General features: G+C 44.2%; 1 protein-coding gene across 1 annotated transcript; it reads right to left on the bottom strand.

Annotated features, from left to right (window-relative positions):
- LOC106448033 (increased DNA methylation 1-like) lies at positions 1-582 on the bottom strand. The gene has a single exon (XM_048757436.1). It carries the CDS (start codon positions 580-582, stop codon positions 1-3), a length of 582 nt encoding a protein of 193 aa, XP_048613393.1.
- Between the last annotated feature and the right edge of the window lie 14332 nt (positions 583-14914).

Genomic DNA, 14914 nt, shown 5'->3' on the forward strand with positions numbered 1-14914 from the left:
TCACTGCAGCCACGTAATTGGCTCGTTGTTCTTCTCGATCATAACCGTGTAGAACCCTCGACCCACGCCTACATCATCTTTCTTGAATATCAGTTCCTCAACAAGGTCTCTCCCGGACCCTTGGTGAAGTATCTTAACAGCAGAACCTAGCTTTGAGATCTGTTCATCAGCATAGTGCTCATCCTCATTTGGAGCTCTCATCAGTGTCCAAACTAAATCCCCCTCGTCGCCAACTGCAATCTTACATCCTAGGAGACTCTTTAGTGCGGAAGTGACTCTGCTGCATTGATGACTACAGAACCTTCTTTGGCACTGCTCACAAGTCATCAACTTTATGTTTCCTGATGTCTCTATTGATCCACAGACATCGCAGCAGCAACAAGGACAAAACCATAGCTTTTCCTTGGGAAGACTCGACAATCCGAGGCAAGTATAGTGAAATGCTGATGGACAGCCGTCACATAGAAGCAACTCTCCATCACGGTGATATAAGCAACACACATCATAGTTCATCTCCGGACCACAGTCTTTCCTCCAGAATCTCACATACTCTTTTTCACACTTCTTGTTCTTCTTCTCCATCACTTGTAAGACTTTGTCCAGCGACTTCCCTGTCCTCCCCCTTATCTCACTCTTATCTTCGCCCGGAGGCGAGCTATCAAATCCAGCAATCGTCGTCTTCCTTCTCTTCTTATGTTGCTGGTTTGATACATCAATGTTGAGTACGATTTTGAAGGAATAAGTGTGGGAACCGAAATTCGCACTGTCGATTTCCGTTTAAATTAGGAAAGTAAGGTAAACCCTAATTTCCCAGAAATCACGGATATCTGTTAAACCACACGCCAAGCAATCAGAACACGCAAGTAAAGACGAAAAGAAATAAGAAATCGTAAAAGAGAGCAAAAGGAGTTTTATTCCGAATTCGTGTATGAGCGTTACAACAAGGTAGAAGCCTCGGCTATGAGAGCTGTCGGCGAGATTCCTAGTTCTAACAACCTAAGACTGCAAAACCTAGTTGAGTCGCAGCTCGAAATAACAAAAACGGAAAGTAGCCTAATTGCTCTAAGTGCTAAGTTTGCTCCCAAAAAAGTTCTTCTCCATGCCTCTCGCCTAGGACTCCTTATATACTGGCTCCAAGGTCGGTTTACGTTTTTCCTCTTCTGCCCTTAAGCCGCCATAGCATAAAAATGGAGATATTCCATTATTTCCGATCTTCGTAATTATCTTCAAAATTTCGTATTTATCCGCGGAAACTTGACATTTATCCTCCCTTGCGAACCAAGCGTAAACCGACATGCGGTTTACGGGCTGTTGGTTAAGAAATCGTAAGTTGGGCCTCGAGTCATGTCTTAGGTCCCTTTGGGCCGTCTTCCGACTCGAAGCGTTTATTACGGCTTCTTTCGATAAAGAATGAACTTTCCACGGTTTTTACGGTAAAGTTTGATTGATAACTTAGAAATGGCGAGGAACGTGCGATGGGTTCGCTACGGTATTCGGGAGATAGCATCGAAGGGTAGACGAGAATGCATGAACTGATGTCGTATCGACGTTACGGAAGAGCTCGGTCGCTACGTAGAGACCGAGCGCTAGATCGCTACGTAGCAACCGAGCTTTGGCTCGAGCTCGGTCGCTACATAGCGACCGAGCTTTGGTTCGAGCTCGGTCGCAACGTAGCGACCGAGCTTTGGCTCGAGCTCGGTCGCTACGTAGCGACCGAGCTCCTGCTCGAGCTCGGTCGCTACGTAGTGACCGAGCACGCTACGTAGCGACCGAGCATGCTACGTAGCGACCGAGCTTTGGTGAGAGCTCGGTCTACGTAGCGTGCTCGGTCGCTACGTAGCGACCAGTTTTTGCGCTGGTTGCTACGCGGCAACCTTGTTTGCGTCTTTCTCCGATTTTTCGTAAATGTGTTTTCTCCGCAAGATTCTTCGTAAAAATAGATCTTTTTCTAAGATTTATTTTTCGTAAAAACGTTCATGCCGATTTTTACGGACTTTCAGACATTGATTCCGTCGTGACCGATTTTGACCCCAACAGTTAGCCCCCCAACAGTTAGCCCCCCAGCTCGTTAGAACCATGAGCTTCTAGCGTGAGGTTTTAGCGAGTGGCTTGGCAAGTTAGGTGAGTTAGGCGGAATTAATGGCCGAATAGGTTCGTGGTAAGTGGTCTTCTCGCTCTTCTAAGAGAAGAACGCGATAAGATTGGGGCTGCGCCTTATGACGACTGCCTACGTACCCTTATTGAAGGGATCAAGCCTTTCGTAGTTCGTCTTGGAGTTAAGGTTCTTATGACTTGTTTTCCAGCGAGACCTTTACGGTCTAGTTTTTATATAGCGGTTATCAGGCGTGTTGTTGCCGATGGCATTTTATATGGGTGTAGAAGGAAGATTACGAGTTTTCATCTCGTAATCTAACTCTGTGTGAACTGCTATATCCGTGATCTGTTTCGAGAGTTTTCCGCAGTGTGTAAATCTTGCGGGATTTCTGAAGACGCTCGAATATTGGCAAAGAGACAAATTTTGGGATCTCGTATCAAGGTTTTTGATACTATGCCTAGAGATGTTAGAGACTAGTGCGCTGGGTTTAGGGCAAGACCTAGGTTTACTCCTGGTTTTAGAGGGTGCGATGACTAATTCGACTTACGTATCCCGTTTCAGTTTCATCCTGATTCCATACCGATTTAAAGTCCGCGATAGGTTCTCGGCTTATACGACTTGTATGGTTGGAACCGAGCATCTCTCCAAGGACAATTTTTAAGCCTCCTGAAAGTGCTGACCAAAAATTTTGGGTTTCTTTTATCGCGCTATTATCCTTGTGTCGGATGTACGAGAGTCATCTCCACGAGATGGCTAAGTCTGTTTAGGACGTTAAGAGTTCGTTGTGATCAGCAACAAACTTAATGGTAAAAAATAACGTTTCGAGTCTTCGCGAAGGATATGTTTTGAGAAGGTGTTAGTGCGTATGACTGTCTGGTCTTCCAAGAAAGTGTTTTTATCGAGGAAGGAAATTTCGTCGAAGAACAAATCTTCAGGCGTCTGCGACGTCTCGCGAGGCTGAAGATTTGTTATTCTTTCGTATGCCGCGTTTCGTGCTTGAAATGTTCGCTGGCTTGAAGATGTTTTGCGATGTTGCAAGGGTTTAGTTTTAGCCCTGCGTTTGAGAAACGTTCTTGTTTGACTACGGATGTTCGCAGCCAAAATTGTTGTTCCTTTTGGATGCTAATAATTTGATTTGCAATCGAGAAATTAGGACTGAGGTGTCGCGTAAATTTTTTCATGGGAAGAAGCGTTTACCTTCATAGCGCATTGTGAAGTGTTGGCTTTCCGAGATCTATTTCGTGCATTTTTGAGGATGTTTCGTATAGCTCTAGAAGCTTTGTTACGAATTTTTTCTTACAAGCCGCGTATTATGGGTAAAACGTTGCGGGCTTAAATTGAATTGTGGAGTGTATTGAACTCGGTCAATTTTCAAAAAGTTTTGATCATCCTTTAACCATTTGGTTGTTAGGACTGAGTTTCGTTACAAAGAATTTATCATATGACTTCCGACTGTAGGCTATACGATAATTATTCTCTTAATAGTCACACGACGTTTTTAGACAAATCGTAGATTGTCGTTTAGCCGTTAAGTGATGGAGCTATGGTTTCTCAAATGGTTTGGCTTGGCGTGAGGGATGTGTTCACTCAGATAGCCAAGGATGTTGTAGGTCAAGGATTAGAACATGGTACTTTAACATTTAAGGTCATGTTAGTTTACGATCGTCCTTAAAGGGGATGGCAAATATTGGTTTGGACCTTTAGTGGAAGGCGTAATTGACCGAGGGCCAAAGAGAGCTTGTTGAGATTGATAGGCCAAGTTTGACGGGGTTATCCATGCTAATATGACCGATAATCGTAAAAAACGATTCTCCCCTCTAGATTTCAGTTATACGACGAATATTTCGTACAATGTGACCTATAGTCTTATGAAAATTGAATCTTTTTTGCTTGAGGAAGACGAAGCCCAAGAGGTTTGCTACATAACCAGTGTGGAGTCAGTGGCGGGACGACTGCCTTCTCGGATGTGACCGAGGGAAAAGGAAAGAAGAAGCCGGCGAGCCGCACGGTTCTTCATAAAGCCTGTTATGTTAACTTTAGAAAGTTTCTTCGTAAGACTTGGTCTGATTGTACGAAGGATTTTTCGCGTAAGTAACGGGGACCGGTTTTACGAAGGTTGTAGATCGGAGATATGTAAACATATGTTAAAATAGCGTTCTTTCTGTGGGTTTCGCGAGAAACGTTTCTGCTGTGATTTCGATCCTAGGTGAAAGTTGCTTGGAGTTACTCATGGAGTGTTACCGAAGTTTATTTCATTACGATCTAGTCGCATAACGTTTTTCATAGGCTTTATGAAAGGATTCTCATGACACATTCGTTTCTGGAACGAATTGGTCGACCAGAGGTGGATCTAGCCACCATCGGGAGGAAAGCATCTCTTTGTGCACGATGCTACGTCTATTCTCGAGTTTTCTTCGTCACAAATGTTTTCGATGCTTTTCCGTGACTCACTTGGTACAACGGAAACTGAAAGAAATGCTTTGGTGATTGAAGATTTCTCGTAGAAATTTTTAAACGAAACTGGCTTTCTAAAACTGGAAAGGGCTTCAATACTTTGGCTAATCGTCGAGTTTCAGTTTGATATTAGTATATGTTTTCTGTACGCATGATTGCGATAAGAAATGATGTATAGTCTTTGAGATTATCTTCATGATCGTCTCGATATGTTGCTAGCATTTAGACGAATTTTAGATTGTCGTTTGCCTATTTGAGACGATTTGCTTTGACAAAATCGTTTTCTTGACGATTTGCAAAAGTTTTTGAAGTTTGGGAGTATACGAGTATAGTATACGTACCTACTCCCCCTCTTTTTTTTTTACGAAAGAAAACAGTTGAACCGATACTTTGAAGGGTTGTGTATGTTTCCTCTTCTAAGGTTTGAAATGATCAAATATCCTGGACGATTTAAAGACGACGCTTGGACTGTGATTTGGTTTGTTTCCACTTGGACGACTTGGAATACGTCGGTTCCGAGAAAATTGCTAGAAACGAATCGGTTTTATGACGACGTTCATGTCTCTGGTTTTTTCTCTCTTTAGGAAGCGAGCTTGATATGCGTGGCGATCGTTTCTCGATTTTCAGAGAGTTTAGATCGGTTTGCAAGATCTGGCTGAACAGTTATGGAACGATATATCGAGACAAGAAAAATCGCCTAAGACTCAGTTCGCTAGACTATCCACCTAGGTTTCACGTTCCCTGAAGTTCTATGGCAGTCTCAAAGGCGTTTTTATTTCTTAGTAATTTCCTACGAAAATTCCAAGTCTGATTTCAAAAATTTCAAGTCGGAAATACCTTAGTTCTCTCGCAGATGCAGTTTTATCTCTTCTCAGTTTTGCTTGCTTATTTCCCCTTCCTCTTCTCGTGTATGTTCGCCATTTTCGAAATTGGTCTTTATCCTTTAAACTTGACATTTATCTTCCGAACTTGGCTGTTATCTTCTCCATAGATACGACGTCAATTTTTATAAAAAGGTTCAACGTAATCGTATAGTTGAGGCGGCTAAGGTGTTAAGTTAACCGTTGCCGTTTTATACGATTAATCTGAATCCAAGCGAGAAAGCTAGTCTTTGCGGGGTTTTTTTTATCGTAAAGTTTCAATGGTAACTCCAATCAAGACGAAACAAGAGACATTTCAATCGAGATTTTGAAGGAGAACACAAAGATGGAGGTAAGGGCGAGTAGGAGCAAACGAAAGAGTTTAGACGAGTCTTACTTGTCTTTGTCGTAAAATCTCAACGGAAACTCCGATTGAGACGAAACGAAAAGCGTTTCCATGAGGATTCAAAATAAAACCTAAAGGAGGACCTTTCTGAGGCCTGACAGGTCGCTATGTACGGTCTTACAGGTCGCTACGTAGCGAGTGGAAGCAAGCCAAGAAGAGTCATACGTATTTTCGTCGTAAAATCTCAACGGAAAATCCGATTGAGACGAAACGAAAAGCGTTTCGATGAGGATTCAAAAGAGAACCCAAAGGAGGACCTTTCTGAGGCCTGACAGGTCGCTATGTAGCGAGTGAAGGTCTGACAGGTCGCTACGTAGCGAGTGGAAGCAAGCCAAGAAGAGTCCTACTTGTTTTCGTCGTAAAATCTCATCGGAAACTCCGATTGAGACGAAACGATAAGCGTTTCGATGAGGATTCAAAAGAGAACCCAAAGGAGGACATTTCTGAGGCCTGACAGGTCGCTATGTAGCGAGTGAAGGTCTGACAGGTCGCTACGTGGCGAGTGGAAGCAAGCCAAGAAGAGTCCTACTTGTTTTCGTCGTAAAATCTCAACGGAAACTCCGATTGAGACGAAACGAAAAGCGTTTCGATGAGGATTCAAAAGAGAACCCAAAGGAGGACCTTTCTGAGGCGTTGCAGGTCGCTACGTAACGAGTGGAGAGTTGGCTTGAGCTCGGTCGCTACGTAGCGACCGAGCCATGTGCGTGCTCGGTCGCTACGTAGTGAGCAAGCTGTGTGCGTGCTCGGTCGCTACGTAGCGACCGAGCTGTGTGAAGGCTCGGTCACTATGTAGCGACCGAGCTGTGTGTGTGCTCGGTCGCTACGTGGCGACCGGGCTGTGTGAAGGCTCGGTCGCTACGTAGCGACCGAGCTGTATGCGTGCACGGTCGCTACGTAGCGACCGAGCTGTGTGCGTGCTCGGTCGCTACGTAACGACCGAGCTGTGTGCGTTCTCGGTCGCTACGTAGCGACCGAGCCTTGTGCGTGCTCGGTCGCTACGTAGGCTCGGTCGCTACATAGCGACCGAGCTTGGCTAGAGCTCGATCGCTACATAGCGACCGAGCTGTGTAATCGATTTGTTGCGCTTCCTTTTTCCGCGATTAACCTAGGGGTTTTCTGCGGTTTTTGGGAGAACAAGTTTTATCCTTCCGAAATATTTTCGGAAAACGTGTTTTGGTAAAACCCTTACGCAATGAGATTTCTTTTGTTCGGTAATGAGCCAAACTTACGGGGTTTGGTAAGATTTATCGTTTCCCTTTATGCTTAAAATGAGAACTCGCGAGCTCGTTTCATTGCACTTCCTGTGGCGAAAAGTCGCAGAAAGGTTTTTCGATTTTGTCAAGAACTGTGGCGTTTGCATAGGCGTTGGCCATAAGCGCAGTGGCGGTTGGAGTTTTCTCACCAGCGTTGTTGCGAATTGCGATTTTCTCTTTTGTATTTCTAGACATTGTTTTGATCAAGCGTTTTGCGGCAATGAGTTAGAGCTACGTAGCGACCGAGCTTTGGCTCGAGCACGGTCTCTACGTAGCGACCGAGCTTTGGCTCGAGCTCGGTCGCTACGTAGCGACCGAGCTTTGGTTCGAGCTTGGTCCCTACGTAGCGACCGAGCTTTGGCTTGAGCCCGGTCGCTACGTAGCGACCGAGCTTTGGCTCGAGCCCGATCGCTACGTAGCGACCGAAACTGAGCTTTGGCTCGAGCTCGGTCGCTACGTAGCGACCGAGCACGCTACGTAGCGACCGAGCACGCTACGTAGCGACCGAGCACGCTACGTAGCGACCGAGCACGCTACGTAGCGACCGAGCATGCTACGTAGCGACCGAGCTTTGGTGAGAGCTCGGTCGCTACGTAGCGACCAGCTTTTGCGCTGGTTGCTACGCGTCAACCTTGTTTGCGTCTCTCTCCTATTTTTCGTAAATGTGTTTTCTCCGCAAGATTCTTCGTAAAAATAGATCTTTTTCTAAGATTTATTTTTCGTAAAAACGTTCATGCCGATTTTTACGGACTTTCAGACATTGATTCCGTCGTGACCGATTTTGACCCCAACAGTTAGCCCCCCAGCTCGTTAGAACCATGAGCTTCTAGCGTGAGGTTTTAGCGAGTGGCTTGGCAAGTTAGGTGAGTTAGGCGGAATTAATGGCCGAAAAGGTTCGTGGTAAGTGGTCCTCTCGCTCTTCTAAGCGAAGAACGCGATAAGATTGGGGCTGCGCCTTATGACGTCTGCATACGTACCCTTATTGAAGGGATCAAGCCTTTCGTAGTTCGTCTTGGAGTTAAGGTTCTTATGACTTGTTTTCCAGCGAGACCTTTACGGTCTAGTTTTTATATAGCGGTTATCAGGCGTGTTGCTGCCGATGGCATTTTATATGGGTGTAGAAGGAAGATTACGAGTTGTCATCTCGTAATCTAACTCTGTGTGAACTGCTATATCCGTGATCTGTTTCGAGAGTTTTCCGCAGTGTGTAAATCTTGCGGGATTTCTGAAGACGCTCGAATATTGGCAAAGAGACAAATTTTGGGATCTCGTATCAAGGTTTTTGATACTATGCCTAGAGATGTTAGAGACTAGTGCGCTGGGTTTAGGGCAAGACCTAGGTTTACTCCTGGTTTTAGAGGGTGCGATGACTAATTCGACTTACGTATCCCGTTTCAGTTTCATCCTGATTCCATACCGATTTAAAGTCCGCGATAGGTTCTCGGCTTATACGACTTGTATGGTTGGAACCGAGCATCTCTCCAAGGACAATTTTTAAGCCTCCTGGAAGTGCTGACCAAAAATTTTGGGTTTCTTTTATAGCGCTATTATCCTTGTGTCGGATGTACGAGAGTCATCTCCACGAGATGGCTAAGTCTGTTTAGGACGTTAAGAGTTCGTTGTGATCAGCAACAAACTTAATGGTAAAAAATAACGTTTCGAGTCTTCGCGAAGGATATGTTTTGAGAAGGTGTTAGTGCGTATGACTGTCTGGTCTTCCAAGAAAGTATTTTTATCGAGGAAGGAAATTTCGTCGAAGAACAAATCTTCAGGCGTCTGCGACTTCTCGCGAGGCTGAAGATTTGTTATTCTTTCGTATGCCGCGTTTCGTGCTAGAAATGTTCGCTGGCTTGAAGATGTTTTGCGATGTTGCAAGGGTTTAGTTTTAGCCCTGCGTTTGAGAAACGTTCTTGTTTGACTACGGATGTTCGCAGCCAAAATTGTTGTTCCTGTTTGGATGCTAATAATTTGATTTGCAATCGAGAAATTAGGACTGAGGTGTCGCGTAAATTTTTTCATGGGAAGAAGCGTTTACCTTCATAGCGCATTGTGAAGTGTTGGCTTTCCGAGATCTATTTCGTGCATTTTTGAGGATGTTTCGTATAGCTCTAGAAGCTTTGTTACGAATTTTTCCTTACAAGCCGCGTATTATGGGTAAAACGTTGCGGGTTTAAAGTGAATTGTGGAGCGTATTAAACTCGGTCAATTTTCAAAAAGTTTAGATCTTCCTTTAACCATTTGGTTGTTAGGACTGAGTTTCGTTACAAAGAATTTATCATATGACTTCCGACTGTAGGCTATACGATAATTATTCTCTTAATAGTCACACAACGTTTTTAGACAAATCGTAGATTGTCGTTTAGCCGTTAAGTGATGGAGCTATGGTTTCTCAAATGGTTTGGCTTGGCGTGAGGGATGTGTTCACTCAGATAGCCAAGGATGTTGTAGGTCAAGGATTAGACCATGGTACTTTAACATTTAAGGTCATGTTAGTTTACAATCGTCCTTAAAGAGGATGGCAAATATTGGTTTGGACCTTTAGTGGAAGGCGTAATTGACCGAGGGCCAAAGAGAGCTTGTTGAGATTGATAGGCCAAGTTTGACGGGGTTATCCATGCTAATATGGCCGATAGTCGTAAAAAACGATTCTCCGCTCTAGACTTCAGTTATACGACGAATATTTCGTACAATGTGACCTATAGTCTTATGAAAATCGAATCTTTTTTGCTTGAGGAAGACGAAGCCCAAGAGGTTTGCTACATAACCAGTGTGGAGTCAGTGGCGGGACGACTGCCTTCTCGGATGTGACCGAGGGAAAAGGAAAGAAGAAGCCGGCGAGCCGCACGGTTCTTCATAAAGCCTGTTATGTTAACTTTAGAAAGTTTCTTCGTAAGACTTGGTCTGATTGTACGAAGGATTTTTCGCGTAAGTAACGGGGACCGGTTTTACGAAGGTTGTAGATCGGAGATATGTAAACATATGTTAAAATAGCGTTCTTTCTGTGGGTTTCGCGAGAAACGTTTCTGCTGTGATTTCGATCCTAGGTGAAAGTTGCTTGGAGTTACTCATGGAGTGTTACCGAAGTTTATTTCATTACGATCTAGTCGCATAACGTTTTTCATAGGTTTTATGAAAGGATTCTCATGACACATTCGTTTCTGGAACGAATTGGTCGACCAGAGGTGGATCTAGCCACCATCGAGAGGAAAGCATCTCTTTGTGCACGATGCTACGTCTATTCTCGAGTTTTCTTCGTCACAAATGTTTTCGATGCTTTTCCGTGACTCACTTGGTACAACGGAAACTGAAAGAAATGCTTTGGTGATTGAAGATTTCTCGTAGAAATTTTTAAACGAAACTGGCTTTCTAAAACTGGAAAGGGCTTCAATACTTTGGCTAATCGTCGAGTTTCAGTTTGATATTGGTATATGTTTTCTGTACGCATGATTGCGATAAGAAATGATGTATAGTCTTTGAGATTATCTTCATGATCGTCTCGATATGTTGCTAGCATTTAGACGAATTTTAGATTGTCGTTTGCCTATTTGAGACGATTTGCTTTGACAAAATCGTTTTCTTGACAATTTGCAAAAGTTTTTGAAGTTTGGGAGTATACGAGTATAGTATACGTACCTACTCCCCCTCTTTTTTTTTACGAAAGAAAATATTTGAACCGATACTTTGAAGGGTTGTGTACGTTTCCTCTTCTAAGGTTTGAAATGATCAAATATCCTGGACGATTTAAAGACGACGCTTGGACTGTGATTTGGTTTGTTTCCACTTTGACGACTTGGAATACGTCGGTTCCAAGAAAATTGCTAGAAACGAATCGGTTTTATGACGACGTTCATGTCTCTGGTTTTTTCTCTCTTTAGGAAGCGAGCTTGATATGCGTGGCGATCGTTTCTCGATTTTCAGAGAGTTTAGATCGGTTTGCAAGATCTGGCTGAACAGTTATGGAACGATATATCGAGACAAGAAAAATCGCCTAAGACTCAGTTCGCTAGACTATCCACCTAGGTTTCACGTTCCCTGAAGTTCTATGGCAGTCTCAAAGGCGTTTTTATTTCTTAGTAATTTCCTACGAAAATTCCAAGTCTGATTTCAAAAATTTCAAGTCGGAAATACCTTAGTTCTCTCGCAGATGCAGTTTTGTCTCCTCTCAGTTTTGCTTGCTTATTTCCCCTTCCTCTTCTCGTGTATGTTCGCCATTTTTGAAATTGGTCTTTATCCTTTAAACTTGACATTTATCTTCCGAACTTGGCTGTTATCTTCTCCGTAGATACGACGTCAAGTTTTATAAAAAGGTTCAACGTAATCGTATAGTTGAGGCGGCTAAGGTGTTAAGTTAACTGTTGCCGTTTTATACGATTAATCTGAATCCAAGCGAGAAAGCTAGTCTTTGCGGGTTTTTTTTTTTTTATCGAAAAGTTTCAATAGTAACTCCAATCAAGACGAAACAAGAGACATTTCAGTCGAGATTTTGAAGGAGAACACAAAGATGGAGGTAAGGGCGAGTAGGAGCAAACGAAAGAGTTTAGACGAGTCTTACTTGTCTTTGTCGTAAAATCTCAACGGAAACTCCGATTGAGACGAAACGAAAAGCGTTTCGATGAGGATTCAAAATAGAACCTAAAGGAGGACCTTTCTGAGGCCTGACAGGTCGCTATGTAGCGAGTGACGGTCTGACAGGTCGCTACGTAGCGAGTGGAAGCAAGCCAAGAAGAGTCCTACGTATATTCGTCGTAAAATCTCAACGGAAAATCCGATTGAGACGAAACGAAAAGTGTTTCGATGAGGATTCAAAAGAGAACCCAAAGGAGGACCTTTACGAGGCCTGACAGGTCGCTATGTAGTGAGTGAAGGTCTGACAGGTCGCTACGTAGCGAGTGGAAGCAAGCCAAGAAGAGTCCTACTTGTTTTCGTCGTAAAATCTCATCGGAAACTCCGATTGAGACGAAACGAAAAGCGTTTCGATGAGGATTCAAAAGAGAACCCAAAGGAGGACCTTTCTGAGGCCTGACAGGTCGCTATGTAGTGATTGAAGGTCTGACAGGTCGCTACGTTGCGAGTGGAAGCAAGCCAAGAAGAGTCCTACTTGTTTTCGTCGTAAAATCTCAACGGAAACTCCGATTGAGACGAAACGAAAAGCGTTTCGATGAGGATTCAAAAGAGAACCCAAAGGAGGACCTTTCTGAGGCTTTGCAGGTCGCTACGTTGCGATTGGAGAGTTGGCTTGAGCTCGGTCGCTACGTAGCGACCGAGCCATGTGCGTGCTCGGTCGCTACGTAGCGACCGAGATGTGTGTGTGCTCGGTTGCTACGTAGCGACCGAGCTGTGTGAAGGCTCGGTCACTACGTAGCGACCGAGCTGTGTGTGTGCTCGGTCGCTACGTGGCGATCGAGCTGTGTGAAGGCTCGGTCGCTACGTAGCGACCGAGCTGTGTGCGTGCTCGGTCGCTACGTAGCGACCGAGCTGTATGCGTGCACGGTCGCTACGTAGCGACCGAGCTGTGTGCGTGCTCGGTCGCTACGTAACGACCGAGCTGTGTGCGTTCTCGGTCGCTACGTAGCGACCGAGCCTTGTGCGTGCTCGGGCGCTACGTAGCGACCGAGCTTGGCTAGAGCTCGATCGCTACATAGCGACCGAGCTGTGTAATCGATTTGTTGCGCTTCCTTTTTCCGCGATTAACCTAGGGGTTTTCTGCGGTTTTTGGGAGAACAAGTTTTACCCTTCCGAAATATTTTCGGAAAACGTGTTTTGGTAAAACCCTTACGTATTGAGATTTCTTTTGTTCGGTAATGAGCCAAACTTACGGGGTTTGATAAGATTTATCATTTCCCTTTATGCTTAAAATGAGAAATCGCGAGCTCGTTTCATTGCACTTCCTGTGGCGAAAAGTCACAGAAAGGTTTTTCGATTTTGTCAAGAACTGTGGCGTTTGCATAGGCGTTGGCCATAAGCGCAGTGGCGGCTGGAGTTTTCTTACCAGCGTTGTTGCGAACTGCGATTTTCTCTTTTGTATTTCTAGACATTGTTTTGATCAAGCGTTTTGCGGCTATGAGTTAGAGCTACGTAGCGACCGAGCTTTGGCTCGAGCCCGGTCTCTACGTAGCGACCGAGCTTTGGCTCGAGCTCGGTCGCTACGTAGCGACCGAGCTTTGGCTCGATCTCGGTCGCTACGTAGCGACCGAGCTTTGGCTCGAGCTCGGTCGCTACGTTGCGACCGAGCTCCTGCTCGAGCTTTGGCTCGAGCCCGGTCGCTACGTAGCGACCGAGCTTTGGCTCGAGCCCGATCGCTACGTAGCGACCGAAACTGAGCTTTGGCTCGAGCTCGGTCGCTATGTAGCGACCGAGCACGCTACGTAGCGACCAAGCACGCTACATAGCGACCGAGCACGCTACGTAGCGACCGAGCACGCTACGTAGCGACCGAGCACGCTACGTAGCGACCGAGCACGCTACGTAGCGACCAAGCATGCTACGTAGCGACCGAGCTTTGGTGAGAGCTCGGTCGCTACGTAGCGACCAGCTTTTGCGCTGGTTGCTACGCGTCAACCTTGTTTGCGTCTCTCTCCTATTTTTCGTAAATGTGTTTTCTCCGCAAGATTCTTCGTAAAAATAGATCTTTTTCTAAGATTTATTTTTCGTAAAAACGTTCATGCCGATTTTTACGGACTTTCAGAAATTGATTCCGTCGTGACCGATTTTGACCCCAACAATAAGTCTTCTCTTTGTGAAACGCAGTCGTGTTGTAACAATCCTTCACTCTCTTCATCTTCTGTTTTTTGTTTAACAGAACAAGATTTCTTGGACAGCAAGGCAAGTCAGATTTGGGAACTATTTGTTGTTGTTGTTGTTGTTGTCTAGGGACATCTTCATCGACACAACTTAGACAAGCATCAGCTAGAGAGTGGAACCACTTTCCGTCGGTAGATTTGTAGCGCATCTCCCGTTTCTTACCATTAAAAGCGTAAGAGAAGACCCAACCAAGAGCTCAGAGATGTTTCTTCACTTTAATAATTAAATAAGACCGTCGAGTTCCATTGTCGATCTTATTTCCTTGTTGTGTAAGTGAAAGCCAGTCTTGGATTGAACCTGGATTCAGTTCTGCTTCTACAAGAACATCCTTGAACACCTCCATTTTTTTTTAATTCGAGTTTCAGTAAGGGTTCTCCGTTTGCTCTTGTTATTATAGTCTCTAGCGTCCTTGGTTTTCAAAAAAGGAAATTTTCTACAAATACCGAATTAAAAAAAAAAAGAAATTCAGCTTTGCTCTCTAATTTTTTCAGTCTGACTGTATTTTTTAATAATTTTCCATGACTTTTACTTTTTTGGTTAAAATAATAGTTTAAGTAGTTTTTATTGTTACTTGATTGGAGAAGTTTTTATTTTACAGTTTAGTTGCAAATTGTTTTTTTTTTTCAGAAAATTTTGTTTCTCGCGGTTTTGTTTGCGGTAATTAGACCTGGGCATTCGAGGTCCCAATCGGGTTTCGGTTTAGTCCAATCGGGTTTCAGTTTTTCGGGTTTATCAAAATCAGTCCCATTCGGATTATATGAAAATTCGGTTCGGGACCGGTTCGGGTTCTATCGGGTTCGGGTCGGGTTTAGTAAATCTTCAAAGAACCGGTAAAACCCGATGTACTTTCAGATTCGGGTCCTAATCGGTTCTTCGGTTTAAATGTACCTGATTTATATCTACTTTGTAAACAAAAAGTAAGTAAAATCGGTTCTTTGGTTTTAAAATACTTGATTTGTACCTATTTTGTAACCAAAACATAAATAAAATCGGTTCAAAAAAAGAAAGGAACATCAAATGTGATCATTCAAAATCAAGTGAAAGG

The sequence above is a fragment of the Brassica napus genome, chromosome C5, assembly GCF_020379485.1.
Source record: "Brassica napus cultivar Da-Ae chromosome C5, Da-Ae, whole genome shotgun sequence".
NCBI classification, from domain to species: Eukaryota; Viridiplantae; Streptophyta; class Magnoliopsida; order Brassicales; family Brassicaceae; genus Brassica; species Brassica napus.

Excerpts from the sequence above, each read along its gene's own strand:
- LOC106448033 (XM_048757436.1), bottom strand. The coding sequence starts at position 582 with ATGGAGAAGAAGAACAAGAAGTGTGAAAAAGAGTATGTGAGATTCTGG.